This window comes from Macrobrachium rosenbergii, chromosome 31 (assembly GCF_040412425.1).
Source record: "Macrobrachium rosenbergii isolate ZJJX-2024 chromosome 31, ASM4041242v1, whole genome shotgun sequence".
Taxonomy (NCBI): Eukaryota; Metazoa; Arthropoda; class Malacostraca; order Decapoda; family Palaemonidae; genus Macrobrachium; species Macrobrachium rosenbergii.
Window position 1 is genome coordinate 24,561,003 of NC_089771.1, and position 18,922 is coordinate 24,579,924.

The 18,922-nt window shown below is 33.2% G+C and overlaps 1 protein-coding gene across 1 annotated transcript; it reads left to right on the plus strand.

Moving 5' to 3' along the window:
* The first annotated feature begins 3,514 nt into the window (after positions 1–3,514).
* On the plus strand, positions 3,515–17,810 carry LOC136855258 (zwei Ig domain protein zig-8-like). Its single transcript, XM_067132156.1, has 7 exons — positions 3,515–3,898; positions 10,348–10,467; positions 13,672–13,883; positions 14,512–14,722; positions 15,716–15,843; positions 16,466–16,640; positions 17,421–17,810. The coding sequence occupies exons 2-7, from the start codon at positions 10,422–10,424 to the stop codon at positions 17,606–17,608; spliced, it is 960 nt and encodes a 319-aa protein (XP_066988257.1). The 5' UTR covers positions 3,515–3,898; positions 10,348–10,421; the 3' UTR covers positions 17,609–17,810.
* Positions 17,811–18,922: the final 1,112 nt, after the last annotated feature.

The following is an 18,922-nucleotide window of genomic DNA, read 5'->3' on the forward strand; positions in this document are numbered from 1 at the left end:
TCCAATGAGTCCAGTGGAGCAGGAAGACGCAGGAGGTCTTTGGATGGTACCAATTCCAACGAGGGATCCAATGAGTCCAGTGGAGCAGGAAGACGCAGGAGGTCTTTTGGATGGTACCAATTCCAACGAGGGATCCAATGAGTCCAACGGAGCAGGAAGACGCAGGGAGGTGTTTGGATGGCTACCAATTCAACGAGGGTTCCAACGAGTCCAGTGGGAGCAGGAAGACGCAGGAGGTCTTTGGATGACTTGAATTCCTCTGAAGGTTCCAATGAGTCCAACGGAGCAGGAAGACGCAGGAGGTCTTTGGATGGCTCCAATTCCAACGAGGGTTCCAACGAGTCCAACGGAGCAGGAAGACGCAGGAGGTCTTTGGATGGCTCCAATTCCAACGAGGGTTCCAACGAGTCCAACGGAGCAGGAAGACGCAGGAGGTCTTTGGATGGCTCCATTCCAACGAGGGTTCAATGAGTCCAACGGAGCAGGGAAGACGCAGGAGGTCTTTGATGGTCGCAATTCAACGAGGGGTTCCAACGAGTCCAACGGGAGCAGGAAGACGCAGGAGGTTTTGGATGGCTTGAATTCCTCGAGGGTTCCAACGAGTCCAGTGGAGCAGGAAGACGCAGAGGAGGTCTTTGGATGGCTCCATTTCCTCGAGGGTTCCTAACGGTCAGTGGAGCAGGAAGACGTGAGGAAATTTTGGATGGCTCCACCTAACGAGGGTTCCAACGAGTCCAACGGGGCAGGAAGACAAAGGAGTGTCTTTGATGGTTCCAATTCCAACGAGGGTTCCAACGAGTCCAACGGAGCAGGAAAGTGAAAGACAGATGAATCCCTCTTGGCCCAATATTCTTTGATTTATTTTTTACATTGTGTGTTTTTAATAATTTTATTGTAATATTATAAATTTAACTTAGAATTGTCATTTATAACTATTTTTTATTTTAAGTGTCATTTTTAACCATTTTATTTATGAATGACTATAAAAAAATGACTTAAAGAAAAATGTAATTTATAACCATTTAAAATTATCAATTGACTTAAAATGTCATTTATAACCATCTAATGTTATCAATTGACTAAAGATGTCATTTATACCTATTTTATATCATAAATAGGTTTAAAATTAAATTTATAGTCATTTCTATTTTGTTTAATGTTTAACTATTAAATCTTCACAAAAGTTATCTTCAGTAGAAAAATTATCTTGAATGAAATGAAAAGTTATATCACAGACAATCTTCACCAGTTAGTTCAACAGATAACACATTCCTATGATGAAGAAATAACTTTTGTTTAAATTTGATCTTTATATTGTTCTATGTTCTATATATATATATATATATATATATATAAAAAAATAAATTTTATTGCATCATCGGTATGTTTAATTAACCAGTACTTCAAGTTCCAACAAAAAAAGTTCTAGTTTTTTTTACTAGATTTAATGCCGTCAAAGGCAATGAGTGAAAAAATGTTTCATTATAAAATTCATGTTTCTTTTCTTTCTATAAATCTTCTGCTGACAACCCTTATGGACAAAGTCAAAAGGCCTTGTAAACCCAAGAGAGAGAAAAGGTAATTAAAAGGTGATAAACGAATAAATACAAGGGAATAGCAAATAAAACCGATACACATGAAATTTAGCAGACGTCAGCAGCTCGTTTCAACATTTGGAGGTCAGAAGATTCCACAACTGCACTAGGTAAATTATTCCATACTTTAATTGCAGCCAAGATGAAACTCTTATTTAGTTATTAGCGTTGAAAAAAAAAAACCGACTTTTTTTACTGTCAAAACACGAACAACCTCTCTCTCTCTCACATGAACTTTTTATGCGGTCTCTCTGCTTCAAAGATTAATATGATTTACAAAGTTCAAAAATGATATAGGATATTACTCTCTCTCTCTCTCTCTCTCATGAACTTTTTATGCGGTCTCCCTGCTTCAAAGTTCAAAAGATGACACAAGATACTCTCTCTCTCTCTCTCTCTCTCTCTCTCTCTCTCTCTCTCTCTCTCTCTCCTCTCTGAACTCTTTTATGCAGTTCTCTCTGCTTCACAGATGAATATGTCTTACAAAGCTCAAAAAGATGGGATATTACTCTCTCTCTCTCTCTCTCTCTCTCTCTCTCTCTCTCTCTCTCTCTCTCTCTCTCTCTCTTAGGAACTTTTGTGTGGTCTCTTTGATTTAAAGACGAATATGATTGGCAAAGTTAAAAAGATGATATAGGTTATTCTCTCTCTCTCTCTCTCTCTCTCTCTCTCTCTCTCTCTCTCTCTCTCTCTCTCTCTCTCTCTCTCTCTCTCCAAAAGAGAATCAAAATTCCCCGAAGAGAATCAAAACAGAAGTAATAATAATTTGCTATTAAGTATTAAGTAAAACCAAGGATTTGCGTCCAGACGAAGTCTTTATTTAAATCATTCAAAAATCTATTAATTACAAAGATATCTATGAAGGGATGAGGCTGTTACCCTCACACTTTACCTAATGTATGTACAAGTGGTTTATGTGTCTAGAGTATTTATTATTTACTGACGTTTATTCGTTAAATTTTAATATCTTTCATATTTTATCAGCCATATTCTGTGGTTCTGTTAATTTTTTTGAATAAATCCATTGGTATTTTGTGAAAAAAAAAACGGATTTTACTTTATCCAGCGTCACTTTCACCCCACGACCGTTGAGATCTGAGCTTAGGCCTGGGCCTAACCTTTCAAAAATCCCCCTTTCAAATTCCTCTTCTTTTAAATCCCCTAATCTGATCCCCACAATGTATCGATCATCGACTGGGATTCTAAAGAAAGCCGAAGATTTTAATTTAGTGCTTTTCTCTGTTTATACGTTCAATATTCTTATGGTACTACGTGATATTTTTACCTCTGAAGTGTACTGAATTATTAAGTAAAATAAATATAAAATAAATAAAAAAAACTGAAGGATAAAACAGTATATGAAGTAATAACTTATTAAAGGAAATAAATATAAAAAAAAATTATTGAAGGCTAAAATAACGTTTAAAGAAATATTTCCATTGCATTTTGCTTTAGTTCGTTAAATCATGCAATATGACCTAATGGAAACTATGACGTAACAATTACCAAGCGACTATATGACCTATAAGGATAATTACCCAGGACCTTTCAGACCGAGAATTGCTCTCATTGAAGGCGTGGACCAATAGGTTTCGACAAGAGTTAAGGAAGGCTGATATCTTTCTTAAAAGCCGGTCCAGTTCTGAATGCGTGAGTTTGTATGTGCGTTCCTCAGTTAGATGATACGGTTCTGCCAGACGTACGGGATGGTACGCAATATTGAGCCATATTTCACGATTCTGGGCTATTATTGCCATGATAGACATTCAGAAGTTGATTTAATATTTTTAAACGGGTTTTCTAAGATAAATTAAACTTTAAAACAACTGAGGTTAAATTGTATACATTAGTAATATCAAACGAAGTGACCAGTACGATTCGGGCACGGAGTTCAAGTTGCCAGAATCAACAATGCAATCAGTGATCGCCCAGGTCTGAGCGAGTGTGAGTGTCTGATTTTTCGTGCAACATTTTCGGCTCGACTTTGCATGAAATCTGTTCCCAAACAATAAATATAAAAAGTGTAACGTAAACTATTAAAATATTTATCGAAGAAATATAGTCTGATTAACATAACATCGAGTTATGGTGCGCAGAACTAATATAATAATTAGAAAGTTGTAAAACTTTAATAATTTGTAAAATTCGCGCTGATAAAACACGATACAAAAATGCGGCATGTATCGCATATGTGCAAATTAACTCGTCATAGTGATTTTACTGACCTCAAGACGTCATCTGCTATGTGGAAATATAGTTTTTAATAAAACAAATTTAAAGGAAAACGTCGACAATTATCCTGGGTAAGTTTAAATCTTCACAAGGAAAACTAAAACGAATTTCTATTATTGATTTGAATAGTTTTAAAAAATACGAAGATATGCTAAAAGTGCAAGTAGATATGGTTGAGACACGATGAAAATTTTTACATAATATATATATAAACAATATATATATATATATATATATACAATATATAATATATATATATATATATATATATATTTATATATATATATATATATATATATGCAATGCAGAATTAATAACATTTTAACAGAATTAAAATTAATAATATAACTTAATTAGAAAATACAGTATATACAGTATGTGTAGAGTGTATATGTGTGTGTACACACACACACATGTACACACACACACACATTATAGAGAGAGTATATATATTAGTATATATATATATATATATATATATATTATATATATATATATATATATATATATATATATATATATATATATATATATATAATATATATATATATATCTTATATAATAAATTTATTTAATATATATTCATCAATTATTTAACTTAAAATTATTTTTGAATGTTGATTTTTTTTACGACTGCACATCGATGTTAACTCGAATATTTTTATTTATTTATTAATTAATTAATTTACTTATTTATTTATTTCTCTATCTCCTGATTATAAAGATAATTATCTAGTTTACTTTAGTCTTGCTATCTTTTACAAGATTCTAGCTTTTCATCAAAGTCGATCACACAATTTCCCAACATATTAGAACTCCCGTAGCAACCAACTCCTCTACAAAGCATATTTATACCTTTATACCTTAACACAGAAGCACTACAATGTAAGGTAATCACGTTAATGTATATTTGAAAGGCACTGTGCGTTCATGCATTACTTTTTTTTCTAAATTATCTTTAGTGCACGAGACTACATTTAGCACTTGAAACTTAATTACACTGCCTAATGCATTTTCTGTGTAATTAGGCTGCTATAAAGGATTTCAAGTCTGTTATATTAAACGATGAAGGTATATTTGCCAATTCAGCAGAATTTTCTACAAAAGCCATTGTTATTTTTGCGTGCAACTACAAACTTTGTACTACTTTGTATTATTTTATCTACAGGGAAATTTTTAGATGCTATACCGTATATTATTCATCACGAAAACCACCACAAATATTTTTTATAAATCATTTGTCTAGATTTTAGTGAACACTGTTTTGAATTAGCGTATAAAATTTCTACATTGTAAATATTACGGAAGAGCGAAGTTTTTTTCTAAAATAATTCATATAAATTTTAGTAAATACTGTTTTAGATTTATGTATACAGTCAAAATTATTTTATGCATATTACGAAAAAGCGAACAATATTTTGAGGTTATGTGTAAAAATTCAGGATTATTTTATTCATATTACAGCAAAGCGAATATTTTTTCCAAAATCATTTACATAAACTTTAGCGAACAATTTCTTGAATTTGTGTGTAAAAATTCAGCGTTGTTTTGTGCTTATTATGAAAAAAGCGAATATTTTTTCTGATTTTATTCATATAGCCAGATTTTAGGGTACACTACTCTGAGTTAACGTATAACAATTCTATATTATTCTAGATTCTACGTATATTCTGTATTGTTCTATCATTTTTACGCATATTACGAAAACAGCGAATGTTCTTTCAGATTTTATTTACACAAATTTCGACATTCTTAACCTGTCTCATTCTAAAGATGTATGCAAACACAACGACTAACATTCAATGTTTTGTAATCTAGAAATAGGCCTATGGCTGGTTGTAATCTAGAAACAGGCCTATGGCTAGCTGTAATCTAGAAACAGGCCTATGGCTAGTTGTAATCTAGAAATAGGCCTATGGTTAGCTGTAATCTATGGCTAGCTGTAGCCTAATCTAGAAATAGGTTTGTGGCTAGTTGTAATCTAGAAATAGGCCTATGGCTAGCTGTAATCTAGAAATAGGCCTATGGCTAGCTGTAATCAAGAAATAGGCCTGTGGCTAGTTGTAATCTAGAAATAGGCCTATGGCTAGCTGTAATCAAGAAATAGGCCTGTGGCTAGTTGTAATCTAGAAATAGGCCTATGGCTAGTTAAGTCTAGTCGAAGGCTATATGGCTTTTTTTTATCTATTTAATTTTTCTATTTATTTATCTATTTATTCATTCATTAACAATTCGTTTATCTTTTGTCCTTGGTCTGTGATTGGCGTACTTCCGGTTTTGTTGAATTACTTCACTCTGGCGTCACCTTAATTTCACTCCCACTTTCCTATTTAATAAAGTCATTTGGCGCCTGGTATGGAATGTCAATATATTCTCTCTCTCTCTCTCTCTCTCTCTCTCTCTCTCTCTCTCTCTCTCTCTCTCTCTCTCTCTCTCTCTCTTACTTGCATCCACTTCTGTTCCTTTTCTTTTTCTGGACCTCCTCTCTCTCTCTCTCTCTCTCTCTCTCTCTCTCTCTCTCTCTCTTACTTGCATCCACTTCTGTTCCTTTTCTTTTCTGGACTCCTCTCTCTCTCTCTCTCTCTCTCTCTCTCTCTCTCTCTCTCTCTCTCTCTCTCTCTCTCTCTCTTTTACTTGCATCCACTTCTGTGCCGTTGCTTTTTGGACCTCTCTCTTTGGACCTCTCTCTCTCTCTCTCTCTCTCTCTCTCTCTATTTCTTTACTTGCATCCACTCCTGTTCCTTCTTTTTTGGACCTCTCTCTCTTCTCTCTCTCTCTCTCTCTCTCTCTCTCTCTCTCTCTCTCTCTCTCTCTCTCTCTTTTATTATTTTCTGAATTATCTACGCCATCATTTAACCTTTAGAGAACCATATTTGAAGCATTAATTACATGATCCGTATTCGTAAAGAATCATGACAGCTTAACTTGTAGAAGTTCCTATATCATTATCTCTCGAACAGACAAATCGCAAAATAACAAACAATAATCTGCAAATAATAACTGGATATGAATATTAATCATTCATATGATTTGTTTATCTTTCCCTCATGAACAAAGTTTCATTTTTAATACATTTAAGCGGAGAAATGAGCATTTCATACGAGCATTTTACAGCGCGAAGATAAAAAAATAAATTCAATTAAAAATCAGCAAAAAGCGAACCTTCCTTTCAGACATAAAAGAATAATGTTTTTTCATGAAACAAATGACGATACAATTTTGAAAAAAAAAAAAAAATTCAAACTAGAATTACAAATGAAACAAAAATTTCTCTCTTTTTTTTTTCGCTTGGAAAAATGATTTCCCGAATTCTAAGGATTATTTTTTTCCTTTTTTTTTTACATCAGGGGAATTAAAACCAAGTGTTTTTTTCTAACCAAATAGTTTTTTTAGACAAATCACTTAGGATGGATTTATCCTTCACAAGATTTATGTTATTCTACGCTGAAATATATTAAGGAACAGAATGCGTTTTTTTTTTAGGATATTTTGGGATAATGTCTGTCATTGTGTGTGTTTATGTTTGTGTTTATATATTTATTATATATATATATATATATATATATATATATATATATATATATATATATATATATATATATATATATATATATATATATATATATATATATATATATATATATGTATATATATCTCATATATATATACATATATATTTGAGTGTCTCTCTCTCTCTCTCTCTCTCTCTCTCTCTCTCTCTCTCTCTCTCTCTCTCTCTCAGCTCTTCGTTGGGTGAGTCGGTAGAGCTGTGGACTGTCACTCGCTGGGCCGGAGTTCGATTCCCCGTCCGGCTGATGAAGAGTTAGAGGAATTTATTTCTGGTGATAGAAATTCATTTCTCGCTATAATGTGGTTCGGATTCCACAATAAGCTGCAGGTCCCGTTGCTAAGTAACCAGCTGGTTCTTGGCCACGTAAAATAAGTCTAACCCTTCGGGCCAGCCCTAGGAGAGCTGTTAATCAACTCAGTGGTCTGGTAAAACTAAGGTATACTTAAACTTAAACTCTCTCTCTCTCTCTCTCTCTCTCTCTCTCTCTCTCTCTCTCTCTCTCTCTCTCTCTCTCTCTCCATATTCCATCTTCCATCTCCCTATCTGCTTGCAATCGCGTTGTCAGTTGCCTGTTCATTTTTATCCTTTCATCTTCCCGTTCCAACTATCCCAGCTTCTCTTCCCAGGACTGTACCTGGTCAATACCTGTTCCATGAAAGACGTGTGATAGATCAATGGCGTCTCTCTCCCTCTCGCTCTCTCTCTCTCTCTCTCTCTCTCTCTCTCTCTCTTTCTCTCTCTCTCTCTCTCTCTCTCTGGAAATATTAGTTTGAAGGGAAGGATACTAATGGTCTTTATTATTATTATTATTATTATTATTATTATTATTATTATTATTATTATTATTATTATTATTATTATTATAATAGTAGTAACAAAAATTTTTCAGCAGCAAATTTTAAAATATTTATCTTAAAGAAATAATAATAATAATAATAATAATAATAATAATAATAATAATAATAATAATAATAATAATACAATAATAATACGCCATATAAATATGGCATATTATTATTTATTTTATTATTATTATTATATTATTTTATTATTATTATTATTATTCATTTAAAATATAGATTTTAAACAAATTTTATGCTGAAAAATATTATTATTATTATTATTATTATTATTATTATTATTATTATTATTATTATTATTATTATTATTATTATTATTATTATTATTATTATTATTCAGTAGATGAACCCTATTCATATGGAACAAGCCCACAGGGGCCATTGACTTGAAATTCAAGCTTCCTAAAAAGAATATGGTGTTCATTAGGAAGAAGTAAGAGGAAGTAAAGGGAAATACAAAAAGAAGAGAAACTACAATAACAAAACACAAATTGTAGTTGTGGAATCACAACCTAGCCTTGGAGAACCTTCATGAAGGAGAAACAACATAGAACAACAAACTGCCGCATGGAAACAGAAATGGAATCAGTTTGGTGCCTTCCTAATTGCCCAGTACAGTTTCCCCCACAGGAATTTCAATTTAGCATGACACTTTCCGAGAGAAAAATGTACTGACTTATTCCAAGCTGTAGTATGGAACTAAAAGGAAGTTACTGTGGAACAAAAATCTATGTTTACCTGTTTTGTACCGTGATATAAAATTAAAAGTTTTTATGGAACAAAAATCTAGATTCACCTGTTTTGTACCATAATATAAAATTAAAAGTTATTATGGAACAAAACTCTATATTTACTTATTGTGTACCATAATATAAAATTGAAACAAAGTTACTATGGAACAAAAATCTATATCTACCTATTGTGTACCATAATATAAAACTGAAACAAAGTTATTATGGAACAAAAATCTATATCTACCTATTGTGTACCATAATATATAATAAAAAATTGAAAAATCTATATTTACTTATTGTTATAATATAAAATTGAACAAAAATCAAAAATCTATATTCACCTATTTTGTACCATAATATAAAATGAAAAGAAAGTTATTATGGAACAAAATTCTATATTTACCTATTTTGTACCATAATATAAAATGAAAAGAAAGTTATTATGGAACAAAAATCTATATTTACCTATTTTGTACCATAATATAAAATTAAAAGAAATTTATCATGGAACAAAAAATCTATATTTACCTATTTTGTACCATAATATAAAATTAAAAGAAAGTTATTATGGAACAAAAATCTATATTACCTATTTTGTACCATAATATAAAATTGAAACAAAGTTATTATGGAACAAAAATCTATATTTACTTGTGTTGTTCCATAATATAAAACTGAAACAAAGTTATTATGGAACAAAAATCTATTTTTACCTATTTTGTAACATAATATAAAATTAAAAGAAAGTTATTATGGAACAAAAATCTATATTTACCTATTTTGTACCATAATATAAAACTAAAAAAAAAGTTATATGGAACAAAAATCTGCATATCTATTAAACCTATATTTGCACAGAATAATGTTTCTTGAGGTTCAACTTAAAGATACCTTCTATTGAAAGATAATATTACCAAAAATATCCTGAAAACTTTTGATGAAAGAAAATGTTACCAAAAATATTCTGGAACTTTTTATCGAAAGATACCACCAAGAATCTTAAACTTTTCAATTAAAGAAAATTTCAGCAAAAATATTCTGAAACTTTTTATTGGAAGAAAATATCCCAAAAAATCTGAAACTTTTTAATTAAAGTAAATACTACCAAAAATCTGAAACTTTTCGATTAAAGAAAATATTACCAAAAATATTCTGAAACTTTGTACTGAAAAAAATATCACAAAAATCTGAAACTTTTCAATTAAAGAAAATATCACCCAAAAATTATTCTGAAACCTTTATCGAAAGAAAAATCTTTTCAATGAAAGAAAATATTACCAAAAATATACCGAAGCTTTATATCGAAAGAAAATATCACCAAAAACATACTTAAACATTTTTCTTTCCATTTGCAGGCGACGTCGGACTTCAAGGACTGAGAAGTCCTAAGGGAAACCACAAACAACCATAGATTCTAAAGTCACCAAGTATGTTAAGCTACAAACTCCTTCGCGTCGCCTCCCTACTCCTCTTTGGTAAGTACTCAGGATCTTTGGTCATTGAATCTGTCCCGTAGTGGTTTAGTGCCATCAGCGCACCTCACGCAGTGCACTGTAGGCATTGCTCAAGGTTCTTAGCAGCGTCCCTTCGACCCCTAGCTGCAACCCCTTTCATTCCTTCTTCTGCACCACCATTTATACTCTCTTTCTTCCTTCTTACTTTCTACAACTCTCTCCTAACAATTGTTTCGTAGTGCAACTGCGAGACTTTCTTCCTGTTACACCCTTCAAATTTCCTCTGCTTCCAATTTCTCCTCTTCAATTCTGGAAGCTTTTTTGAAATGAAAGATAAAATATTTACTTCGAAAAATTCTACTCATATTCATCAAGACAAGTTCGAAATTCTAAGCTCAGAGTTGACAAGTTTAAACCATAAAAGAATTAGGATTGAACTGAATTAAATATAGAATTTAGGCCAATGGCCAAGCACTGGGACATATGAGGTCATTCAGCGCTGAAACGGAAATGGACAGTAAAAGGTGTAACGGGAGGAAAACCTCAAAGCAGTTGCACAATGAATCAATTGTCAGGAGATGGTGGAGAGGATGGAATAAGAATATGAAAGGGGTACAGTAAAAGAAACGAAAGGGGGTTGCAAAGCTTAGGGCCGAAGGCACGCTGCAAAGAACCTTAAGTAATGCCTACAGTGCAAATGAATTAGAGATGAGACACTTGATATCTGCATTAAGGCCTTGGCTTGAAGTACAAATATTAAGTGAAGTGATATATGAATTCTACTTTTATTATTTATTATAAAAATAAGAGTTCTTTATCATCGTTACTCTGGTAAACAACTTTAATAATAATAATAATAATAATAATAATAATAATAATAATAATAATAATAATAATAATAATATATGAAAGTGATATATAAGTGATTCCTTTGTTATTCACTAAATACATAATATTTCTAAAACTACAACTCTTTATCTTTACTGTAATACACTACTTGAATAATAATAATAATAATAATAATAATAATAATAATAATAATAATAATAATAATAATAATAATAATAAGAAGAAGAAGAATAATTAGAAGAAGAAGAAGAACAAGAAGAAGAAGAAGAAGAAGAAGAAGAAGAAGAAGAAGAAGAAGAAGAAGAGTTAAATAACGACAGCTCCTATAAAAAAAAAAAAAGTCAGCTGTTAAGTGTAATACCTCGAGGTTGAACACAACGAGGACTGAAATTTCAGAGAATTTACCGAAGCATATAAATTCCCATTTTTCTTGTACACGTCTTTTTTTTTTATCTGTAACTCCCAGAAGCAACTAGCAGGCTATTTTTTATAGTGTGTATATACATACATATATATATATATATATATATATATATATATATATATATATATATATATATATATATATATATATATATACATACATACACGTAATTTAACTAAAGATATCATCTGGAATTCTGATTTCATATATACGTGGATGACTTATATCTTTCACTATTCCAACGTACCGTATATTACTCAAGACATACTTCCAGGAATGCCTTAATTAACAAATGCGTCTCCTAAAAGTACTCCCCCCCCCACCACAGCCCTTGCATCCTGAGCCGACGAGAGAGAGAGAGAGAGAGAGAGAGAGAGAGAGAGAGAGAGAACAGAGAACCATTCCTCTGGGAATCCAGGAATTAGTTGCTTTACATACCTGTAATATCTTTGGGCTTGTCCCTTGCTGGGACTCTCTCTCTCTCTCTCTCTCTCTCTCTCTCTCTCTCTCTCTCTCTCTCTCTCAGTGCAGAAATTTGCATGTGGTTTTTCTTTCTCTCTTTTTCACATTCTCTCTGACTCCCCCTTCGTCCTGAACCTCGAGGGATTTACAAAAGATTTTTACTTGTTCACTTTTGCTCTCAGTATAAATCTAATATTGCCTCCATATTCCTTTTTGCGAGAAGGTTTATATATGTGTGTATATATATATATATATATTTCTCCTTTCCTAAGTACAAGTATAATATCATATCCATCATTGAGTTGCCAAAGGTCTCTTCATCTGATATATATTTATATTTCAGGCACTTTCCTAAGCTTTCCTGAAGTCTTGAAAAAAATTCCATCACTGAATCAATAAATAGATCCTTTTAATCTGACAATAATATTGTACCGAAATGGAAAGGGACAAATTAACTTAGCAACAAAGTTTTCCTACAAATATGATATGGGTGTCACGTGATACAGTAGATATGTAATCAAGGTATTTTCTATAGTCCACTATTTTCAGGAATACACATTAAATAGGCCTACGTTCCTTTCAGTAACAATTTCTGGGACCTTTCTCCCCTTCCCAACATAAAATATCTGCTGAGAAGAAATGCTTCTCTTTTCCTTTGTTTTAGTCATTCATAGAATTTTTGTCCTCTCCAACAGCTTTTTTCTTTATAGCAGTTAGGCCTATCATTTCTTCCTAGGTGATAAACATGTCTTAATCCTCTAATATTGCTTATCTGCTTTTAGGGGAAGGTCTATCTCTTTCCTCCAAGCAAATTACAGCTTTCTAACTCTTTCTGGAAGTCAAGTCTGTCTCCCCTCTTTATCCTTAGCAATAGATTCTCTCTTCCAGGAGAGTGGTCTGTCAGTTCCTTCTTAGCCAGACAACTTCCCTCTTTCCAGGAAGCTGGTTTATGTCTTCCTTCTTGGCCAGGCTCAGTTCTAATCCTCCTCAGGCTCTCTCTCAGCCTGCTTCCTTCAGTCTCAAACAAGAGCTGCTTTTGCCAGAGGCCTTTTCTAGAATAATTTGAAATTTCTGTGAAGTTATTATTCATTCTTTGCTATACAGCTTCCCTCTTTCCAGGAGGCTGGTTTATGTCTTCCTTCTTTGCCAAGCTCAGTTCTCATCCTTCTGTATTCACTCTCAAGTTTCTTCGGTTCTAGAGTGTAAACAAGAGCTGCTTTCGCCAAAGGCCTTGGGCATTACAATTTAAAATCTTTATCAAGTTATTATTCATTCTTGCCAGACAGCTCCCCTCTTTCCAGGGAGCTGGTTTATGTCTTCCTTCTTTGCCAGGCTCAATTCTCGTCCTCCTGTATTATCTCTCAGGTTTCCTTCAGTCCTAGAATGTAAACAAGAGCTGCTTTTGCCAGAGGCCTTTCGTAGAATAATTTGAAATTTCTATTAACTTATTTGAAATTTCTGTTAACTTATCATTCATCTCTGTTTTCCAGCTGACATGTTGGTCGTAGACAGCAAGGTACGCGGGAAGCCCAACCGAAATAAAGTGACCTCAGGGACATCCCTGAGGGTCCTAGGGGAAGGTATCAACGCCTCGCCCCCTAGGGTACCTCATTTCGCCAAGGACACGCCCACGTCCGTTCTTGCTGCCGTGGGGGCTCCGGCACTCCTGCCCTGCAAAGCGAGGAACCTCGGGGCCAAGTCGGTAAGTCCTGAGGTCCTTAGGGGCTTCTGCGGGGTGCACTGTAGGCAGTGTCAAAAGTAATCCCCAACGCCGTTATGACATAGCTGCACTACCTTTTGGCTTTTACTTTTCGCCTGTGTCCTTTATTCTCGTCCTACTTAGCTGTCCAGCTTCTTTAACAAACTTTGCAATAATAATAATAATAATAATAATAATAATAATAATAATAATAATAATAATTTAATAAATTGACTCTTTTAAATACCCTTTACAGATTACCTCCTAAATAAATCAAATAAGTAAAAAAGCAAATAAAACAATAATAATAATAATAATAATAATAATAATAATAATAATAATAATAATAATAATTCTCAACCATTCACTCTTTTAACATACCCTTTGCTACATTTGTCACCTCCTAAATAAATAAGTAAATAAACAAATAAAACATAATAATAATAATAATAATAATAATAATAATAATAATAATAATAATAATAATAATAATAATAATAATAATTCTCAACTACTGACTCTTTTAACATACCTTGCTACAACACCTAAAATAAATAAATAATTAAATAAATAAATAATAATAATATAATAATAATAATTCTCAAACATCCGTTCCATCGCCCACCACCAGGTATCCTGGATTCGACACAAGGACCTCCACGTCCTGACGGTGGGGTCCTTCACGTTCACGAACGACGAGAGGTTCTCCGCCCACAGAGATCCTTCGTCAGGAGACTGGGTCCTGGTCCTAAGGCGCCCGGAGCCGACGGACTCCGGCTACTACGAGTGTTCCATCTCGACGAAACCCGTGACCGCCGTCAGCGTCAAGCTCGAAGTGGTCGGTGAGTTCGTAGAGAGAGAGAGAGAGAGAGAGAGAGAGAGAGAGAGAGAGAGAGAGAGAGAGAGAGAGAGAGGAGACGGGGACGGGGCTGGGGAGTCGGTAGTTTAAGTCTGTTCAAGGTAGTGAAAGGTTATGTTAAAATAATGGAGTGAGTATGATGTACGTTGGTGTATGTATGTATGTATGTATGTATGTATGTATGTATATATATAAACATATATATATATATATATATATATATATATATATATATATATATATATATATATATATATATATATATATAATAATACGCATTTATATTTATATACAAAGAAAACTGAGTTGTCAAACGTTTATTTTCACAGATATACAAAATTTCCTTAAAATTATACAACCCCATTTCAAAATAGCATTCTTCCTAAATAAAACCCGCCCCCAGTCAGTCCTGACCTTATATTGACCTTTATACCCCACTAATTACGACCTGATTCATACCTGTTGGCCTATAATGTATCAAAATAATAATTGTAATTGGGACAATAATTATAACTTTCGTGTTTTTTTGTTTTTTTTTGCAATGGAGGGGTCGTTCGAAACCTGTGAAGTCCCTCTTCTGAAATATATATTTTTTAAAGTGTTGTCCCTCTCAAGCTTCATTTGTCGTATGGTTAAATTTTTGGTAATGGTTTCACAGGATACACAAAGAGAGAGAGAGAGAGAGAGAGAGAGAGAGAGAGAGAGAGAGAGGAAAAGGATGATGGTGATGATAAAGAGAGTATACATATACTGTTATACTGTGTATATATATCTTAGACAGAGAGAGAGAGAGAGAGAGAGAGAGAGAGAGAGAGAGAGAGAGAGATAGAGTGATGATGATGAAGAAATAGTTAGTAGTATATATACTGTGTATACGCACACACACATATATAGCCTATATATATTCATATACATAATCCTACAACACATTCAGACTTCTCCAAATCAGTTATTCCAACTCCCTTCTCTCCTTCAGTGCCTTCGGCAGAACTCTTGGGGGACGGTAGCGTCTACTTAGACAAAGGCAGCACCCTGAATCTGACGTGCGTGGTCCACTTCAGCCCCACGCCTCCCGAATTCATACTGTGGTATCACAGAGATAAAGTAAGGATCCTTGTTCAAGTTTTGTTTATTATTATTATTATTATTATTATTATTATTATTATTATTATTACATATTATTATTATTATTATTATTATTATTATTAGAGAAGAAAGGATGACATATATATACAGTCATACACATACACACACACACACACACACACACACACATATATATATATATATATATATATATATATATATATGTTATATTGTATTATATTTTCGTCACGATCTTGTTTTCGTTAATTTACTAAACTTTTTAAAGGCCTGATAATGATATACTCGAGTTTAACCAAGGACCTGTTCTATGAACAATAAATTACACATTTTTTTATTTAAAACTTTTCTGTTCCCCGTACATGTCCAAACCACCCTGATAACATCGCTCAACAAACTTCAAAGCATCTTCAGTTTGAAGGTGTTTGCTAATGACATCATTTCATTGTCTATCTAATCTGAAGTTAAGTTTTAGTTGCTTATAGTAGTATAAGCGCATTCTACTCTGCTTCTAGTACCGCTAATAACTTGAATCACTTGTAATCCACTTCCTACTGTTTCTATTCTGTTCAGAATAAGTTATCCATGGATAATCTTAGTTTATTTTTATTTTCTTTTCCAGTTAGTAAACTACGGCAGGAGGGGAGGACGAGAGATACAAGTGGACACTCGGCACAGGGGAGACGTGACCAAATCGACTCTTTTGGTGCACAACGCGACTTTGCTAGACTCAGGAAGATACTCCTGCAAGCCAGCCAATGCCAAGAGAGTCTCCGTTGCAGTCCACGTCCTGGAAAGTGAGTAAGCTGTCCTAGATCTTGCTACTTAATTACTTTGCTTTATGATTGTCTCTGTCAAGTAACTGGTGCGTTTATCAACATTCAAGAAGTGTTCTATGTCATTATTTAATCACTGACGTGTCGTATTTGAATCACTTGAGTCAACTGAATGTGTTGAGGTCATTTCTTGTCCTCTACTCTCATTGCCACACTTGTAAACTAATTCTTCTTCTTCTTGTCGAATGTGCTGATCACTTCTTGTCCTACGTTCTCATCGCCACACTTGTAAACAAAGTCTTCTTCTTTTCAAATGTGCTGGTCACTTCTCGTCCTACGTTCTCATTGCCACTCTTGTAAACAAACTCTTCTTCTTCTTTTGAAATGTGTTGGTCACTTCTTGTCCTCCGTTCTCATCACCACACTTCTAAACAGACTCTTCTGCTTTTCAAATTTCTTGGTCTTTCTTGTCCTCCGTTCTCATCGCCACACTTGTAAACAAACTCTTCTTCTTTTCAAATTTCTTGATCCTTCTGTCCTCGTTCTCATCGCCACACACTTGTAAACAAACTCTTCTTCTTTTCAAATTTCCTGATCATATCTTGTCCTCCATTCTCATCGCCACGCTTGTAAACAAACTCTTCCTCTTTTCAAATTTCCTGATCATATCTTGTCCTCCGTTTTCATCGCCACGCTTGTAAACAAAAATCTTCTTCTTTTTCAAATTTCCTGATCATATCTTGTCCTCCGTTCTCATAGCCACACTTGTAAACAAACTCTTCTTCTTCTTCCCATTCGCAGGCGAGACTCCAGAAGCCATGAAGACCACGAGCAAAGGTGTTTCCACATCCCAAAATCATTTAATGTTCAGTGTCGTGACTGCTACAGCCTTCAGTCTCCTGACCTCTTTGGTGGACGACTTAAACTTTACGAGAGTCGTTCCAAGGTGCCTCCATTTGCACTTTCTCGCATTCTTCACTTACAGATAAGGAACGAGTAGTTACCGAGGGTTCGTCGAGGAGATTTTTGATCAGTTTGCTGGTGGCTTAGAACAGGCAATGATTGCGAACTATGGAGATCTCAGATTAACATTTTTTGGATATAATTTCAAATTTCTACAGCATGAACGTATTTTTTTAGGCATGAAATGTGCTGAAGATGAATGTTATAAACATCTTCCAATTTTTTAAAGCATTTTGTATTTTTCTTCGTTTAATCTACGGATCTTTTCAATAGCATTCACTTAATAATCTCAGCAAAGAGGATAAACAGTTTTAATGAAACTAAAAGGACTCATATGATAATCATATACAAGTGACGCTTTGATATGTGACATTTTTAATTAAAAAAACATTATTCACTCCAAGAAAAAATTAGACCAAAGAACTGATCACATTCAAATCAAATTATGTATTTATTATCATTTAAGAAATTGATTTAAACTAACTTCCACAAGCTTTCTCAATACTTCTTGTTAAGGGGACTTTAATCATATAAATACATAGTTATCATCAGACCTCAAATGTACAAACTTTCAACAACACATATTTGGAAAATAGGACCAGAGCCTAAAACACTATAGAATACAGAACTTAGGCCAAAGCCAAGTACTGGGACCTATGAGATTATTCAGCGCTGGAAGGAAAATTGACAGTAAGAAGGTTTGAAATAAGAGAAAGTGGAAAGTAAGATGGAAGAAAGACTGAAACAGTAAGCACAAGTCACGGACATATTGAATGTACTGAAGTTTATCAAAGAAAAACCTTTAGTAAAATAAAAAATAAAATAAAGACTCATAGGTGCGTCTGCCGGATACACAAATTACCACTAATGGCGGACCCCTGATTTCTACGAGTCAACATTTTTATTGAGGCCAAAACTTCTATATAAAACACTTCCTTCGGTATCCACGAAATTTGCAGAACTTACCCCTATTATTCCACAGGCTTAGGCAACATATATATATATATATATATATATATATATATATATATATATATATATATATATATATATATATATATATATATATATATATATATATATATATATATATATATATATATATATATATATATATATATAATATATATATATATATATATATTTATATATATATATACATATATATATAATTTAGATATTCCATTCAATTTAGACACATTCTTACACTTTTATTTCCGATTCTTTTCTCTTTGTCATATTCTTTCCTTTCTCTTTCGTCCTTTCTCCCCCCCTCACATTCCTCCTTTCAATTCCTCACTTTCTCTAACAATATCTGTGCATTCCATGGTAAAGTGGGA

Excerpts from the sequence above, each read along its gene's own strand:
- LOC136855258 (XM_067132156.1), top strand. The coding sequence starts at position 10,422 with ATGTTAAGCTACAAACTCCTTCGCGTCGCCTCCCTACTCCTCTTTG. Across the intron at positions 14,723-15,715 it reads CGTCAAGCTCGAAGTGGTCG|TGCCTTCGGCAGAACTCTTG; the intron begins GTGAGTTCGTAG and ends TCTCTCCTTCAG. Across the intron at positions 15,844-16,465 it reads TGTGGTATCACAGAGATAAA|TTAGTAAACTACGGCAGGAG; the intron begins GTAAGGATCCTT and ends TTTCTTTTCCAG.